The 14,549-nt window shown below is 33.2% G+C and overlaps 2 protein-coding genes and 1 long non-coding RNA gene across 3 annotated transcripts; 2 read left to right on the forward strand and 1 right to left on the reverse strand.

Moving 5' to 3' along the window:
* The first annotated feature begins 1,369 nt into the window (after positions 1–1,369).
* Positions 1,370–2,230, forward strand: LOC133681463 (uncharacterized). Its single transcript, XR_009836522.1, has 2 exons — positions 1,370–1,652; positions 1,732–2,230. It is a non-coding gene; the product is annotated as an uncharacterized LOC133681463 (long non-coding RNA).
* A 904-nt stretch (positions 2,231–3,134) lies between these two features.
* LOC133683145 (probable protein S-acyltransferase 12) lies at positions 3,135–6,668 on the reverse strand. Its single transcript, XM_062106677.1, has 7 exons — positions 6,183–6,668; positions 5,868–6,087; positions 5,578–5,669; positions 4,620–4,746; positions 4,435–4,520; positions 4,031–4,096; positions 3,135–3,677 (listed from the first exon to the last, which is right to left on the reverse strand). Exons 1-7 carry the CDS (start codon positions 6,369–6,371, stop codon positions 3,561–3,563), a joined length of 897 nt encoding a protein of 298 aa, XP_061962661.1. The 5' UTR covers positions 6,372–6,668; the 3' UTR covers positions 3,135–3,560.
* Positions 6,669–10,782: 4,114 nt separating this feature from the next.
* Positions 10,783–14,221, forward strand: LOC133681507 (GRF1-interacting factor 3). The gene is made up of 5 exons (XM_062104558.1): positions 10,783–10,923; positions 11,048–11,161; positions 12,244–12,320; positions 13,353–13,437; positions 13,517–14,221. The coding sequence occupies exons 2-5, from the start codon at positions 11,084–11,086 to the stop codon at positions 13,901–13,903; spliced, it is 627 nt and encodes a 208-aa protein (XP_061960542.1). The 5' UTR covers positions 10,783–10,923; positions 11,048–11,083; the 3' UTR covers positions 13,904–14,221.
* The last annotated feature ends 328 nt before the right edge of the window (positions 14,222–14,549 follow it).

Consider the following 14,549-nt stretch of genomic DNA (forward strand, 5'->3'; position numbering starts at 1 on the left):
AATTTTAAAACTTAACCTATAAAACTAGTGATTTGGATTAAAGACTCCACTGAGTTTAATAATTCTAATTTTTAAATTATTTTTTATTTAATGATATATTAACTAAAATAAATATTGATAAAATTAAAAATCAATCAATTATAAAATATTTATTTTAGATTATAATAACCTCATAAAAATACAAATTAAAACAAATTATAAAAATACTAATTGTAATTGTAATAGAAACCAAGTTCATCTATTAAAAGAAAAGGATTGTGTTAGTAAAAATGACATTTTACATTTATTTATTTATTTATTTTTCTTTCATTTATATATTACTATTTTCTTGGTAGTCCCGTCACTAAACATCTAAAGAATATAAATTAGTATTCACAAAATGAAGATCTGAGTATTGATGATGTTTGGAACATGTTTCGTATTACCGTGTTACGTTATTTGGGGTTATTATGGATGTGCCAAATGAAAAGTTAAATATTAAAAAATATTATTTTAATTTTTTTATGTTTATCTTGCACACTTTAAAGAAAATATTAAACAAAATGTTAAAATATATTTTTTCTCACACAAATATTATTCCTATATTTCTTTTAAAAAATCAAAACTAATAAAGTAGAGCTATTAAAAAAATAAACCAATTAAATATAGTCACGTAAAAAAAATAACATCAAACTTATTAAAAAAATAATAAAACATTTGTTTTTTTCACTCCAATATAATTAGTTTTTTAAATAATTTTTTTTCTATTAAAGTAGATAGGATAAAAAAAGTCATATATATACTATTTAAAATACTATTTTATCAATTTAACTTTTTAAAATAGTATTCTCAATATGCTATTATATTGTGCTGCATTATCTTGTATATTATTTGATATTGTACCGAGAAATAAAAACAGTGCTTATAATATAATTAGTTATTTAATTATGCTTATAAATACTTAAAATAGTTAAATAATATTTAGTTGAATCTTATTGTTGTGTTATTTAAATTTAAATGACTAATAAGGACTCTAGCTAAAAATATTTAAACAAATACATTAAATGATTCGTGACTTCTTATTAAATTTACATAATATATGAACATATTTTTTTTATAAAAATAATTTTTAAATAAATATTATATATAAATAATATAAATATTTTTTAAATAAAATTATATAAAATATTAGTACATTCGTTAGTAGTTTTTTTTTTTTAAAAAAAGGAAATAAAGATTATTCCTTTTTTTTTCTTGAAATTTTTTTAACCTGAACCCAACTGTTTCCTGGAAACAAACAAGCCACCGGTCAGAAAATCCACAAAGTCATCAATATTAAAAAGACAAATCGAATCTACCCCACATAGCTTCATTGATCACTAGTGTTAAAGCCTACGACGTAATCCTTTTCTTCTTTAAATAAGTATTCATTTTACAAATGACAACTTCGATAAAAAGGCACGTCTGGTTATAGCTCAAATATCAGTCTTCTGTTATACCACTTAACAGAGACCAATACCTTCGTCATGGGGCTCTTGCCTTCTTAGCAGGTCCTGTATATATATATATATATCACTGCTCGTCTCATTTTGCAAGCGGCTCTTTAATCTGTCTCTCTAACACCATATTAATTTAACAAATTCAATACACCTCCAATTCTCCTGCAAACCAAGGTAAGTTCTACAGTTTGTTGTGCTTAATATATAGATGATGAATGGTAGTTCAATCTTTTTCTTCGTTCTTGAATTCCAGGGGATCCAGGCCCGATCAGTTGGTTTTGGTTGATGGGAGCATTCAAGAAAGAGAAGTGTGAGGCAATCCAAGAGTGTTCCGAGAAGAAAGTGAAGGCATACATAATTTGTGTGTGGTCATTTTTGGTAAGCATGGCAGGAGGATTACTACTGCTTTGGTGGGATTATGAATATCACCCAACAAACAGTCAGCTGTGGTTGGTGCCCTTCGGTCTCATTCTGTTTGTTACTCCGGTAATTGCTTGTTTCGCTGTTGTCGTCTCCGAGGCCTGTAATTATAAGGTAGATGATGACAACTCTCAGAAAACGAGTGGACTTGATGTTTAGGTTAGGTGACTCAGTTGATGCTGAAAGAAACTATAAAGAAATCGCAAGTGATTCGATACATGTGTGTTTTAGATGGTTACTTGTTAGAAACGTTACTTGTAGGTTTTTACTCGTGTAGGTTTCTACTTGTTAGAAACTATATATGCTTAATGCCATTTTTCAGTTCTTAAGAATTTATATATAGAGAGAGAGTAAGACTTGAATTGGAGACCACCTTGCCATGGGGGACCAGCTAAAATGCTCACCAGCAACTTACACTGCAGATTAAATTAAGTTTATTAGGGCAATGCCATGTGACAAACAAACCGTGGTATCTTGAGATGTTGATTAGTTGGTGGATGCATGTGTTAATAGATAACCTAAGCGAACATCTCAGTAGTCTTTTGCGTTCTAATGAAGTTAAGAACAAATAAAGGACAGCTGTTTCAGATCATAGGCGTGGAATGTGACGGTGGGCATCAACTTGTCGTTTTAATACAACAATAACAGCAACTGATATAGAAGCAATTATATTATAATCTGTTGAAAATCAAGGGTCATTATATCAGGAATGGTTAGCGGAGGCAAGGACCTTGCCTCCCCCAGTCTAATCTTCCCATCTGTTCTTTGGTTATAGTTTATTCAAATACGAGTATGTCCTGATTGAAAGGATTCACGAAGATTTTACATGCATGTGCAAGCTCAATTTCGAAGAAAAACATGGAACTCTAATGTCAATAGCTGGTAGCTCAAATGGCACTCATCATACACCCCTCTTCCGAATTTCCAGTAAGTATAATTTGGGTTTGAAACTCTCGTTCATAACAAGACAAAATGGTGCAACTGGGGGTGAAGGACCAACGCCAAAGCAAGATTATGAATGTTTGATCAAGTTTGTGCAAGGAAATCAAAAGAATTTTGATAGAGAGCAAAAGATGCTAGTAGAATTCCATGTTACCTTACAGGGGTTTGAAAACTGGTTCATCGAACAAAATAACACCAACATATCTAATACATTTTGATGAATCATAATATGAAAGAGAAATCAACAAGTCAATATACCAAATATTTTGCGGAATTTAAATGGAGAAGAATCCAGAAGTCAATGTAAATAAATTTTGGATTTGCAACATGATTGATGAACACAGAAGGAGACCACATAATAAAGAGGATGGCAGAAAAATTGCCATCAAATCTACATAACTGCACACACTTGTGCAATGGCCAAAATTGTAGATTTTGCAATGCCATTCCAGTGTAATAGTTATATCATCAGATACTACATACTTCCCACTTTGCTATATAGTACATAAGTTATCCTTCTGATATGATACCCACTCCAAAAATCAACATCCCATGGCAAAGCAAATATTCGTGGCTGCCCCTAAATTTCAGGTGCATCTTCTCATAACCAAGGTTATGAATAAATGAAGTAGAATGGACTGAACCTTTTTCATCCCGTGTTCACTGCGTTTCCAGAAACTCCAGCAGTGGAAAGAGGAAGGATCATGACCTCACCAAGCCTCAGGATTCAAGATCTGCGCGTATTGGAAAATCTAGGCCATGAAGTGCAGGTATTTTATCCACATCCTCCTTGGAGAATAATGGAAAGAACCACAGTGCCTTCTTTGTGCCAAAAACCTTTTAAGAAAAAAAAATAGGAGCAATGACAAATTTATTCTTCGCAAAAGAGCTGAAAACAAGGGCCAAAAGTCTATCTCTAGAAATGGCAGCCTTCAGAACTACATATTCACCCCGAAAGCTAAGATATGAAGTTCCCTAGAAGCAGAATAATCCTTCTTTTTTTTCAGTTCCAAATCTTGCAAACACAGATCAATTGTTTAGAGGTGTGATCATCGAGTGCAAAATTGTAGATTAGCACATATAAACTGGTAGTTAAAGTTGTCTATTATCTGCCAAACAAGAGACATTCTTTCACCAGGTACTATGCAGATACAAGAAAGATAAAGATAAAGAAGCACAACAGGTATCACCTGTTCAAAATTCTTCTTCCTGCCTAAGTCGTACTTCCACCTGGCTGCTCCTTTCTTCTCATAAACCTGAACGTGATCTTCGAAAGATTACACGCAGTATTCAAAGGGGAACACATGCTGGACCTATTTTTTTACTCTTATGCTAAATGTGTGGCATGTCAAAAAATGAATTAAATAGTTGAAAGAGGCCATCACAGCATTTTCACAGCATACGAGGCCATTAATTATGCATTTCATAGACATGCCTTCGCTCTTAAAAAAAACCATGCTTTTGCTTTGTCATGATTTAGCTGACACTCATCAAAATAACACAAATTTCACGTATCATGACCTCTTGCAGCTTGAGGGACATACATCAATAAGCATGCAGTTACACAGAAAATAACAGTTTTTTTCTTTCTTACCTCTATTGAGGTGGTGTTGCTTGATACAAGAGATGCATGCATAACCAGGAAACAAAGAAGACTGAGAGCAAAAGCCAAATTAAGAACTGCATCAAGGTACACAATCTGTGAGGCATAAGGGGAACAATGAGAATGCCAGGCTAAAACATGAAAATGAAAATCATTAACATGAAGGGATAGTTTACCAAAAGCCAAAAAGATGACTGCTAGATCACCGGGAGAGCTGGAATGATTCTTGGCTTTGCCGAAGAAGTTGATGAAACCAGGCAACAATACTAGAGTATCCATTGTCGTCACCGTGAATGTGTATAGCTTCAGGGAAAAGAAAGAGGTTGATAGCTATGAAAAGTTAAGTCAGAGAAGAACAGAAAGAAGAGAGAACCCCTAATGGCCTAACCAACATCCAAACTTCTTGATATTCAATGAACAATCAAGCGAGCTTTCCATGTACTTCAAACACATATGCCAAATATAACACAATCAAATGGCCTCTGACATTCAAGAACCACCTAAAGTCAGGTAGTTCGACCAGCATTCCTAATCTTCAGTATCTACTGAATTCATCAGCTTACCAAATGTCAAAAGCATCATTGAAGGCAAATCAAAGAAAGAAATAAATCTATCCAAAACTTCTAGATATTCAATGAACAATCAAGCGAGCTTTCCATGTACTTCAAACACATATGCCAAATATAATACAATCAAATGGCCTCTGACATTCAAGAACCACCTAAAGTCAGGTAGTTCGACCAGCATTCCCAATCTTCAGTAAGTATTCAGTATCTACTGAATCCATCAACTTGCCAAATATCAAAAGTATCATTGAAGGCAAATCAAAGAAAGAAATAAATCTATCAATTTCTTCTGCTAGTCCTATGATGGGCTTTCAACAGAGTTAAAAAATGATGTCTGATTGCATAGCATCAACAATACTTCAAGTGCAGAACTGGGGGTGCATTCATTTGTTCAGCTCCCAAACACATCTTACCAACTCACTCATAATAAATTCCAATTATCCCTACAGGTTTATAAATCAACTTCGAAGATGCAATCCAGTCATATAAATAACCAGTTTTGAAAAAAAATAGTTTCTGTAGTCACAAGTAATTTATAAGTTGACTTGAAAGGTAGAATTGAAATTACCAAGAAAAGAAGAAAAAACTTGTAGTTACGTGCTCCAACACAATTCACCACCCAAACACAATGGTGATCCATCTTGAGAACACATCTTTGGCCTACAGAATAGAGAATACAACATCAAAAAGTTCTTAAAAAATTGATTCTTTATGACATAATAGCGGTCCACAAAATTGCAGTGATGCAAAGAAAAACATCCAATGACACATCTAGCACATGCAAAATATTAGCATAACAGAAACTAACCAAGAACATTGAAAATACCAAGCACTTAAAAGTTAAAAATGATGGCCTACAAACAGAGCAATGATGACAACGCGGCGGCTTTCCATTCTGGCAGTGATTGCAAAACGCTCTGCGATCCAATCCATCAGTAGCAACTACACAATCTGACCTATCATTCAATGAAGAACCAGTCTCCAAAGCCTCCTCTGGAAGTACAGCTCTCCAATTTTCAGGCACAGAACCAGGGTCCTTGGAAACCACCGTAAAATAGCTCCACAGTAACATTATAAGCTGCAGAAAAAAAATAAAAAATAAGGTAGATTCACCCTCTATTTTTCACTTTACTCCCAAAAACCCAACAGTTAAACAAAAAAACTCAAGATTACCAGAAAATGAAAGATCATGATAATAGCAAAAGCCAAAACAGAATGGGCTCCACCGCGAAGTAACTGTGGGCCACAGGTAACAATTACAACGGCGTGGTATGAGACGGCGACGATGGCGGCAACTAGAAGGATCATTAAGTAGCCGAGGACTTTGAGGCCAGAACATAATTTGAATACGTTTATTTCCATATTAAAGAGGCAATTGCTGCTGCTGCTCCTGCTGCCGCTGCTGCTGCTGCTGCTTGCAGTGAGCGGTCTGATTTCGAGAGGGATGACTGGAACGGGTCTTCGGGTTCGAGGAGGGAATAGGCGTTTCAAGATATTCCGAGCCAGGTTTGAGGATGGGATTCAACTTAATTGATTTTCGGGTTTATGGAAGGAGTGGATCAGAAGGTTTAATTCTGGGCAGGGAGACGAAAACGTGTTTGGGAGGGTTGGTGTCGAGGCGGGTGTACTGGCGGTGGTCGCCTTCATAATCACTTAAGTGAACGGTGGCCCCCTTTCTATTAACTCGTCATTACAATTTTAAGGAAACCACAAATTAGTCCTTGATAGATCACCATTTTGTTAATTGAGTTCCAAACCTTTTTATTTTATTAGTTTGCTCCAAACATCACCCCCACTGCAAATTAACCAAAAAAAATACTTATTTTTTTTTTAGTTTAACATGGGTGTCCGGGCCAGCTTGCGCATACTTCGACTAATCTCACGAGCCCTGAAGTTAACGACCATATAAGCCTTCAGTGGCTATCTTATGAGCAACCACATGACTCGAACCTGAGACCACAAAGGGAACAAACCTCTTGGTCCCAAGCTCTTACTACTGGACCACTACCTGGATAGTTATTTAGTTTTTTACTATACACTAAGCTCAAATTAATGAAATGATCATTTTGTCTTTTTAAAAGAAAATTAAACCTATATTGAGGGTAATACGAGTTTTTTTAAGATCCATTAATTATTTTAGAATTGATGGGGTACAAGACAGTTTTTCAACCTTCTTTTAAGCATGGTAAAATAATTGAACTATCTTAAAAAAAATTTTAAATAACATAAAGAAGCTTTTTTGAATTTTCACTTTTTGAAGAAGAATAAAATAATTTAATTATTCTTAAAAGCAAAGCTTTTTGAACTGGAGTCTAAGAGCTTTTCATAATTTCATTTTGTTTTTTTAGTTATAATCAAGTTAAATAAAGAGCACTTTGGTATTTTAATAAATATAAAATATTATTTTAAAACCAAAAGTGGTTAGCATAAGATATCTGCCAGCATTTGGGATGCCCCACGCTCTTTATTCGACATGTGAGGGGTTGTGCAATGACCAAAAAATATCTTTCATGATAGTGTTTGAATTATCTCGACTACTCTTCCATTCTTTAGGGACATGTATGGCCAACAAACCTTTAGTTTGACGTCAATAACTTTTTTTTTCTTTATTTTCTTTCTTCTCCTCGATTTTCCTATCTAACTCTCCAAGTTTTCAATGAAGCCCTTTAATTTATTTTTTCTTCAGACTTAGTTTATTTTCTTTTGATTACTACTTGTTTTATTTGAAATAATTTATAAATTTATATTTTTTTTTCAATTTCATCATCTTTTAATTCTTTATCTGTCAAATTTGATCATAATTTTTTTGATTACTATTTATTTTATATGAGATAGTTTTTAAAATTGAGTTTCTCTTACGAATTCATACTATTTTAGTTTTCTTTCCTATCAAATTCAATCATCATTCTTTTGATTGTTTTTTTTTTACTTTGACAAATTTTTTAAATTGACTTTTTTATTCCATCCTTCAATATTAAATTGGTTGATAATTGAGCTTCTTAATTAAGTTCAAGCTTAAAATTTCATGAGTGAGTTTGGAAAATTAACCAAGGTTTAGGAGATTCGTCTGAATTTGCTTGATAAAATTTTTAAATTAATAGTATTAAATTAACTAAACTTATTAAATCCAGTCAATCAATAACCAATGTTTCTTGTTTTTATTTCTTCTTTAAAAAAACTATTATCCCCTAAACATCCTTTTTAACGCTGGAAAAAACTTAACTTACATGGTACTCTTATCACGCGAGCTTCTTTCGTGAAAGTTTTAGCTATAAATATCTTTCCTAACATCAACGAGAGATATCCTTACCTATATACCAATAACTTAACTCACAAATTTAATAACCATGCTAAAAACATTATCCATGCTCAAACACTTCATACTTCCACACATACTAATTTCAAACTCTACAAAATCAATAAAACTTGACATGTAATTTCTCTAACTTACATATTTAATTTAACTCTATCTCATTCAAATCACTATCGACACATAAAACATTGAAACAATACAAATTAACCAATTTATCAAGTTTACTTCTCAGATTTCACCCTAAAATTCTCTAACTAACAATTTGGCCAGTTTTGATGGCCTATAATTTATCATATCATTCTTAATTTCATTCTCAAGCACATTTATTTCAATATCTAACGCTTTAATAACACCAAACACAATCCAATTTAATATCTTTAACTAACTCTTTACCAAACACAATGAAATTTAATACCTTTTAAATAAATTCTAAACTTTTTATAAATGCCAATCATGTTCACTCATACATTTTAAACAATTTTTAACTTCCATACATGTTAATCATATATTCAACCAGCAATTATATTTCAATTAAATTTAAAAGGCTTTCACGTTGATTCATAATAATTCAATATCACAAAATTTTATATCTATAACTTTTTCAAAATACACATGCATGTAATTTACATATTCAACCAAAAAACTTATCCCAAACATAATTTCTCAAACCCGTACATTTAATGAACAAACACTATCACAACATTTAAGTAAAATTCTTATCTCTCCCAGTTACTCCTCATGGCTAGCTATATATTAACATTTTGATCATTGTTTTTATTCAAATCCTTATTTGAATTCCCTAAAAAAAAAAAAACCTTTCATGCCTATCTACTCAAACTACTTATAAATAATTATTTTTTAAAATTCATCACAAACCTTAGAATTAGGGATTTTCTCCTTTTCTCCCAAAACAAGATAAAATGAACTTTAGAGAGAAACGAGTCCTTTACCCTAGCTAAAACAACCCAAATTGACAAGTTTTTTTGCCAATCTTTTCAAGCTTTCCTTCTCCTCTACCAGTTCAAACTTTCTTTCTCTATAACTTTCAAATCCCTAACTTGTTTTCTCTCTAAAATTTCCTATTTGATTAGTTTTCTCTACTTATAATCACTCCTTGCACTCTCCAGACCCACCATTTAGATAGAACAAAGGCAAAATCTGAAGGAATAAAGAAAGGAAATGAAGATTTCTTTCTCTCCAATAGCCATCTGCCACTATTTGTAGGAGGAGAAGGAATTTTTGTTATAGGCCATCAATGCTTTCTACATAATGATTTATTGTTTTATCTTGTCGAGATATTTAACTAACTCACCAGAGACTTCCACCCCTACTTATGATAATTTTCTCCCAAGTTTATTATTTTATTTAAAAATTTTTTGTCAAGAATTTACACTTTATTTTTATATTGGTTTATGAATTTTAGATCGAAGGTGTACATAAAACGTGCTACGTTTTTATTTATGGATCAACTAATAGACACTCCTATGATATTTAAACCATCTTCTTTCCATTTTCCACATTGTAAGTAATGAAATCCAATCAGGAAGATCAACTAATAACGTGAGTGATTCATATAAATCATATTTTTCTTTTATTGATGCTTCTACTAGTTAACAAGCTTTCAAAAATGATTAAAATTTAATTTCTTGATTTCTAACTTCAATTTTTATAAACTTAGAAATTATTATCTTGGTTCATTAACAAGGATTTAGGTAAGTCATTGAAAATCTATTTAATCACTCAATTACTTGAGTTGGATTGATATCCAAAAAAATATACTATTAAGACATCACTCTTAACTTAGAAAAAGGATATTGTGTTTTATTAAAGAGTTTAAGATTTTAAAAAAAATAAGATTTAAGATACAAGTAAAAAAAAATTGGTAACCAAAAAAAGATATTTTCATTGTATTTTACATTGCCTTGTCAACATCACTTAGAAAATAAAATTATAATGATGGAATTAAGTTGCTTAATTTAAAGTAATTAACCACAACTAGGGGATTGACAAACTATTCTCTTTTAATATGAATATTTGGAAGTATGATAGTAGTTGCTTTTAAAGTGTTTTTTAATTGAATATATATTAGAATATTTTTTTTTTATTTTTTAAAAATGTTTTTTATATCATCATATCAAAATAATCTAAAAATATAAAAAGATTAATTTTAAACAAAAAAAATTAAAACTTTGCTCAATCCGTTTGAAATGCAATACCCAACGATGCTAAGTAGTCGCTTCATGATTATTTTTCCAAGTCTTTATACGAATGAATTCAGGTGTGTTTGAAGTGTATATGTTTATTTTAAATGTTTTTAGTTTTAAAATATTAAATTAATTTTTTTAGTGTTTTATAATAGTTTTAATGTGTTGAAATTAAAATTTTATTTTTAATATATATTTTATTTTTTTAAAAAATCAGGGCTAAAATTAGAAAGATTTTGTTTGTCGAACACTATTTTAAAAACGGATCAAATCTAGTATATCGTGTTTGGTAAAAAAAAAATAGCAGACTATTATTTCTGCCTGCTCTGTCTTCAATTCCAGAAACCTTGTGGATCCACCCCCTCTCTTCAAAATATACTCTCTCGCCATCTCACAGGTGCTCCCCTACCCCACCTCTCTCTCCATATATTTTTAAATATATAAAAAAGCTCTATTTTTTGTTGCCTCTCTGCCTCTCCTTAATCAGGGTTTATCAATTTGGGGATTTTTCTGGGAATTAGGGTTAGGGCTTGAGCAAGCAAAGTAAATTAAACAAGATGCAGCAGCCACCGCAAATGATTCCTGTCATTTCTCCATTTCCACCAACAAACATCACCACTGAGCAGATCCAAAAGGTAGTATCCTTTTGTATTTCTTCCTTTATTCCATGCATATACTGTGTTATGGTATTTGGGTGGTTTTGTTTTTTTGACTGATAGATTTGGGGGTTTTTGATGACGGTGTTGTATTCGATTTGGACTTTTGGGGGTTTTATTTCTTTATTAAACCAATATTCGAAGCTGATAAGTGGCACCAGTAATGAGTAATCGTTAGGTGAGTCAATAAATAGCCAATTGATTACCTCTTAAATATTCTCCAATTCAGGAGATGGGCTTTTTTTTTATTCATTCTATTCATATAACTTGTCATCACTATAATCAAGGCTGCATTGTCTTTTTCTTTATCTTGTGGCACTAATAGCTTTCCAAAAATCCATGACGCTTAAACTAGTTGGTTAATGGTTATGCAGATTTGTGGCTATCGTGACAGATTTTGTATGGATGGCAGCTTAGTGCCAATTAAGAAGGGAGTCTAGTTAATTTCGTCTCAGGGTGTTTATTTGTGAGTTTTTGTTTGTCCATGTAAACCACACATGATAGTTGAGAATAGGAGGAAAGAAGGGGATTGTTTGTAAACTATTAAGTTCTACATTAGATCTTAGAAGTTTCAGCTATTCAAGCTCGTTTTGGAATTAATTTACTGAAATTTGTACGTGTCAAAGCAATCTTTTAGAACCTTCTATCGCTGCAAATTTCTGCATTTATCGTGTGCATGCTTGTATCTTGAACCCATTTTATCTTCAAGTAATCCTCAATATTCATATATGCAGATTCATTCTTGCTGCCAGTAAATGTGTTCTCCTAGTTATGAAACATGACCAAATGTGCTATTATATAGCAATACATGAGAATAGTAGAGAATTTACCATTCCATGCATGAATTCAAATTCATGGTTATAGGGTGTGCTAATAGCTGTTTTTATTTATAGGCTCTCGTACCTATTCAAGTTTTGCCTTCCTCTTACTGCCATGTTGAGCAATATCTGATCTTGTTTCCATTTTTAGCTGCTTCTTCATGCTGTCAGAACTCTAGAATGGATTATATGCTGATATTCCTCACGTGATGGTTAATCTGTCCTTGTTAATTCTTGCTGCAGTACCTCGACGAAAACAAAAAGTTGATTTTGGCTATATTGGACAACCAAAACCTTGGAAAACTTGCTGAATGTGCCCAGTAAGTAACTTGTTCTCATGCATGCAAGTCTACACCCATGCTTTTCTATGCTTTCTTAGTTACTGAGTTATTAGCATGCATTTTAAGCATAGTGTGAGGTCTGATCCATTAGCAGTATTTGTGAGTTATTAGCAGTATTTGTGGCTGTTTAGGAAACAAAAAGGAAAAAAAAATCTAGGTTTTCAAGGATGGTGAGGTTGTTTTAAATTTAAGTTTGGTAACTTTTCTCTAACAAAAAAACTGCATCAAATATTTAAAAATCTCTGACAGAATTAGGGCAAAAACATAGAATTTCTTATTCTTGGACCAGTTCAAAACAGGACTGGATCAGTCTCCTGGGTTCCAAATCACCCACAAGCATTTTAAAATTTGCCTAACAATCAAATCCAATACATTGATTTGGTAGTTGGTGTTGGGCATATCTCAGAATGTATTCTTTATTGCCAAATCTAACTTTGGGTCAGTTATATCTTGTCCTGTTGGATATTAGACTGAACTTGTGGACTCTGGCCAGTACAAGGTCATGCCTTAAATAATCTTTTCTTTGTTAATAACAATGGGGATGGTTATAGTGCATGACACATACTACTGCTGCCATTGCCCCAGAGTGCATGAAATTATCTTTGCTCTAAGCTCAATCACCTTGTTACTACAGATTTTTTGTATCATATTATCGGAGATCTTGGTTATTGGTGTACTGCTAGTGGTTCATTGTTCTTGGCAAGAATAAAAACGTCACTTGAAGAAGGTAGGATCTGGTGTTATAAAATATGCGCTTAAAGTCAGTTGGCAGACCAGATGAAATGGAGGAGAGCCATTAGATTGAACTGTGGATCTGAATATATCAGCCATAGATAGGCTGTGCTCATATTAAAATCACTGAGAACTTCAATTTTATTTCCCTTTTTTAGAATGCTTATTTTTTCAAAAAAAAAAAAATTGTATGGAAAAAATGCATGTTGGTTCCTATTTATTTATGTAATTTCATTGCCAACTTTCTTAAGGTGTACATATAAAATTTCAATGAACTAGGTATCAAGCCCAGCTGCAGAAGAATTTGATGTATTTGGCTGCAATTGCTGATGCCCAACCACAGGCACCAGCAATGCCTCCCCAGGTGGATAGTAGTCATAACTGTGACTGGTCTTTTTCAATTCTCTTACTCTGCATATGCTCATTAATACCATTGCTTTCAGATGGCCCCGCATCCTGCAATGCAACAAGGGGCATATTACATGCAACATCCCCAGGCAGCAGCAATGGCTCAGCAGCCAGGTGTTTTCCCCCAAAAGATGCTATTACAATTCAATGCTGGACATCAAATGCAGGATCCTCAGCAGTTACACCAACAAGCCATGCAAGGGCAAATAGGAATTAGACCTATAGGGGCTAACAATGGCATGCATCCCATGCACGCTGAGATTGCTCTTGGAAGCAGTGGCCCTTCTGCAAGTGCTGGCACAAATGATGTACGTGGGGGAAGCAAACAGGATGCCTCTGAGGCTGGCACAACCGGTGCTGATGGCCTAGGGGGCTCTGCTGCTGGGCATAATGGTGCTGACGGTTCCGAGGATGCAAAATGAAGTGGCTTCTTGAGGGACTCGTGTTTAATCCCTTTCGTTGTTGATAGTAGGCACCCCTTATTGCAGAACTGGTGTTGTTCTGATGATCTATGTTAGGTTGAGCAAAGAGTTGACTTCATATGTTTCGCTTTAGTGTTGAAAAGTTAGGTAGGTAAGTCATAAGGTCTTAGTATGCCAACGAATCAAAATCAAACCAGGTGTGAGACAGAGGACGTTGTAACTTGTGTTCTCTAGCTGTATGTCTGTTTTTGTAACAACTTGAAGATGATGCTTGGTATTGTAGAATTTTGGCCTCAAGAAATCGTCCTTTTTGTGTTAGTTTTGGTCGGGACAATTTTCCTCCAGAATCATTAACCGGCCCTTTTTGAGTTAATAGAGGTATCGTTAGATCACACATCACAGCCCGCAAGCCTCTACCAAGCTATTATGTCTTTATGAGTAAAGCAACTATGGGTTCCAACTTCGACTTGCGAATAATCAGATAGTGCTGGTAAAATAGGCGATCGAATTATTTGATTCAGCTTTCCTTGCTTTAAAGCATCGGTGGTCATAATTGAAGCCATTCCGAAGTTATAGCTATAAGATTGTCTAAATGATATAAAAAAGACAAATGGAACAGGATAAGAAGCAAGGGAATGGAAGAACG

Source organism: Populus nigra, chromosome 2 (assembly GCF_951802175.1).
Source record: "Populus nigra chromosome 2, ddPopNigr1.1, whole genome shotgun sequence".
Lineage (NCBI taxonomy): Eukaryota > Viridiplantae > Streptophyta > Magnoliopsida > Malpighiales > Salicaceae > Populus > Populus nigra.

Excerpts from the sequence above, each read along its gene's own strand:
- LOC133683145 (XM_062106677.1), bottom strand. The coding sequence starts at position 6,371 with ATGGAAATAAACGTATTCAAATTATGTTCTGGCCTCAAAGTCCTCGGC. Across the intron at positions 6,088-6,182 it reads TCATGATCTTTCATTTTCTG|CTTATAATGTTACTGTGGAG; the intron begins GTAATCTTGAGT and ends TTTTTTCTGCAG. Across the intron at positions 4,097-4,434 it reads GCAACACCACCTCAATAGAG|GTTTATGAGAAGAAAGGAGC; the intron begins GTAAGAAAGAAA and ends GATCACGTTCAG.
- LOC133681507 (XM_062104558.1), top strand. The coding sequence starts at position 11,084 with ATGCAGCAGCCACCGCAAATGATTCCTGTCATTTCTCCATTTCCACCA. Across the intron at positions 12,321-13,352 it reads AAACTTGCTGAATGTGCCCA|GTATCAAGCCCAGCTGCAGA; the intron begins GTAAGTAACTTG and ends TCAATGAACTAG. Across the intron at positions 13,438-13,516 it reads CACCAGCAATGCCTCCCCAG|ATGGCCCCGCATCCTGCAAT; the intron begins GTGGATAGTAGT and ends CATTGCTTTCAG.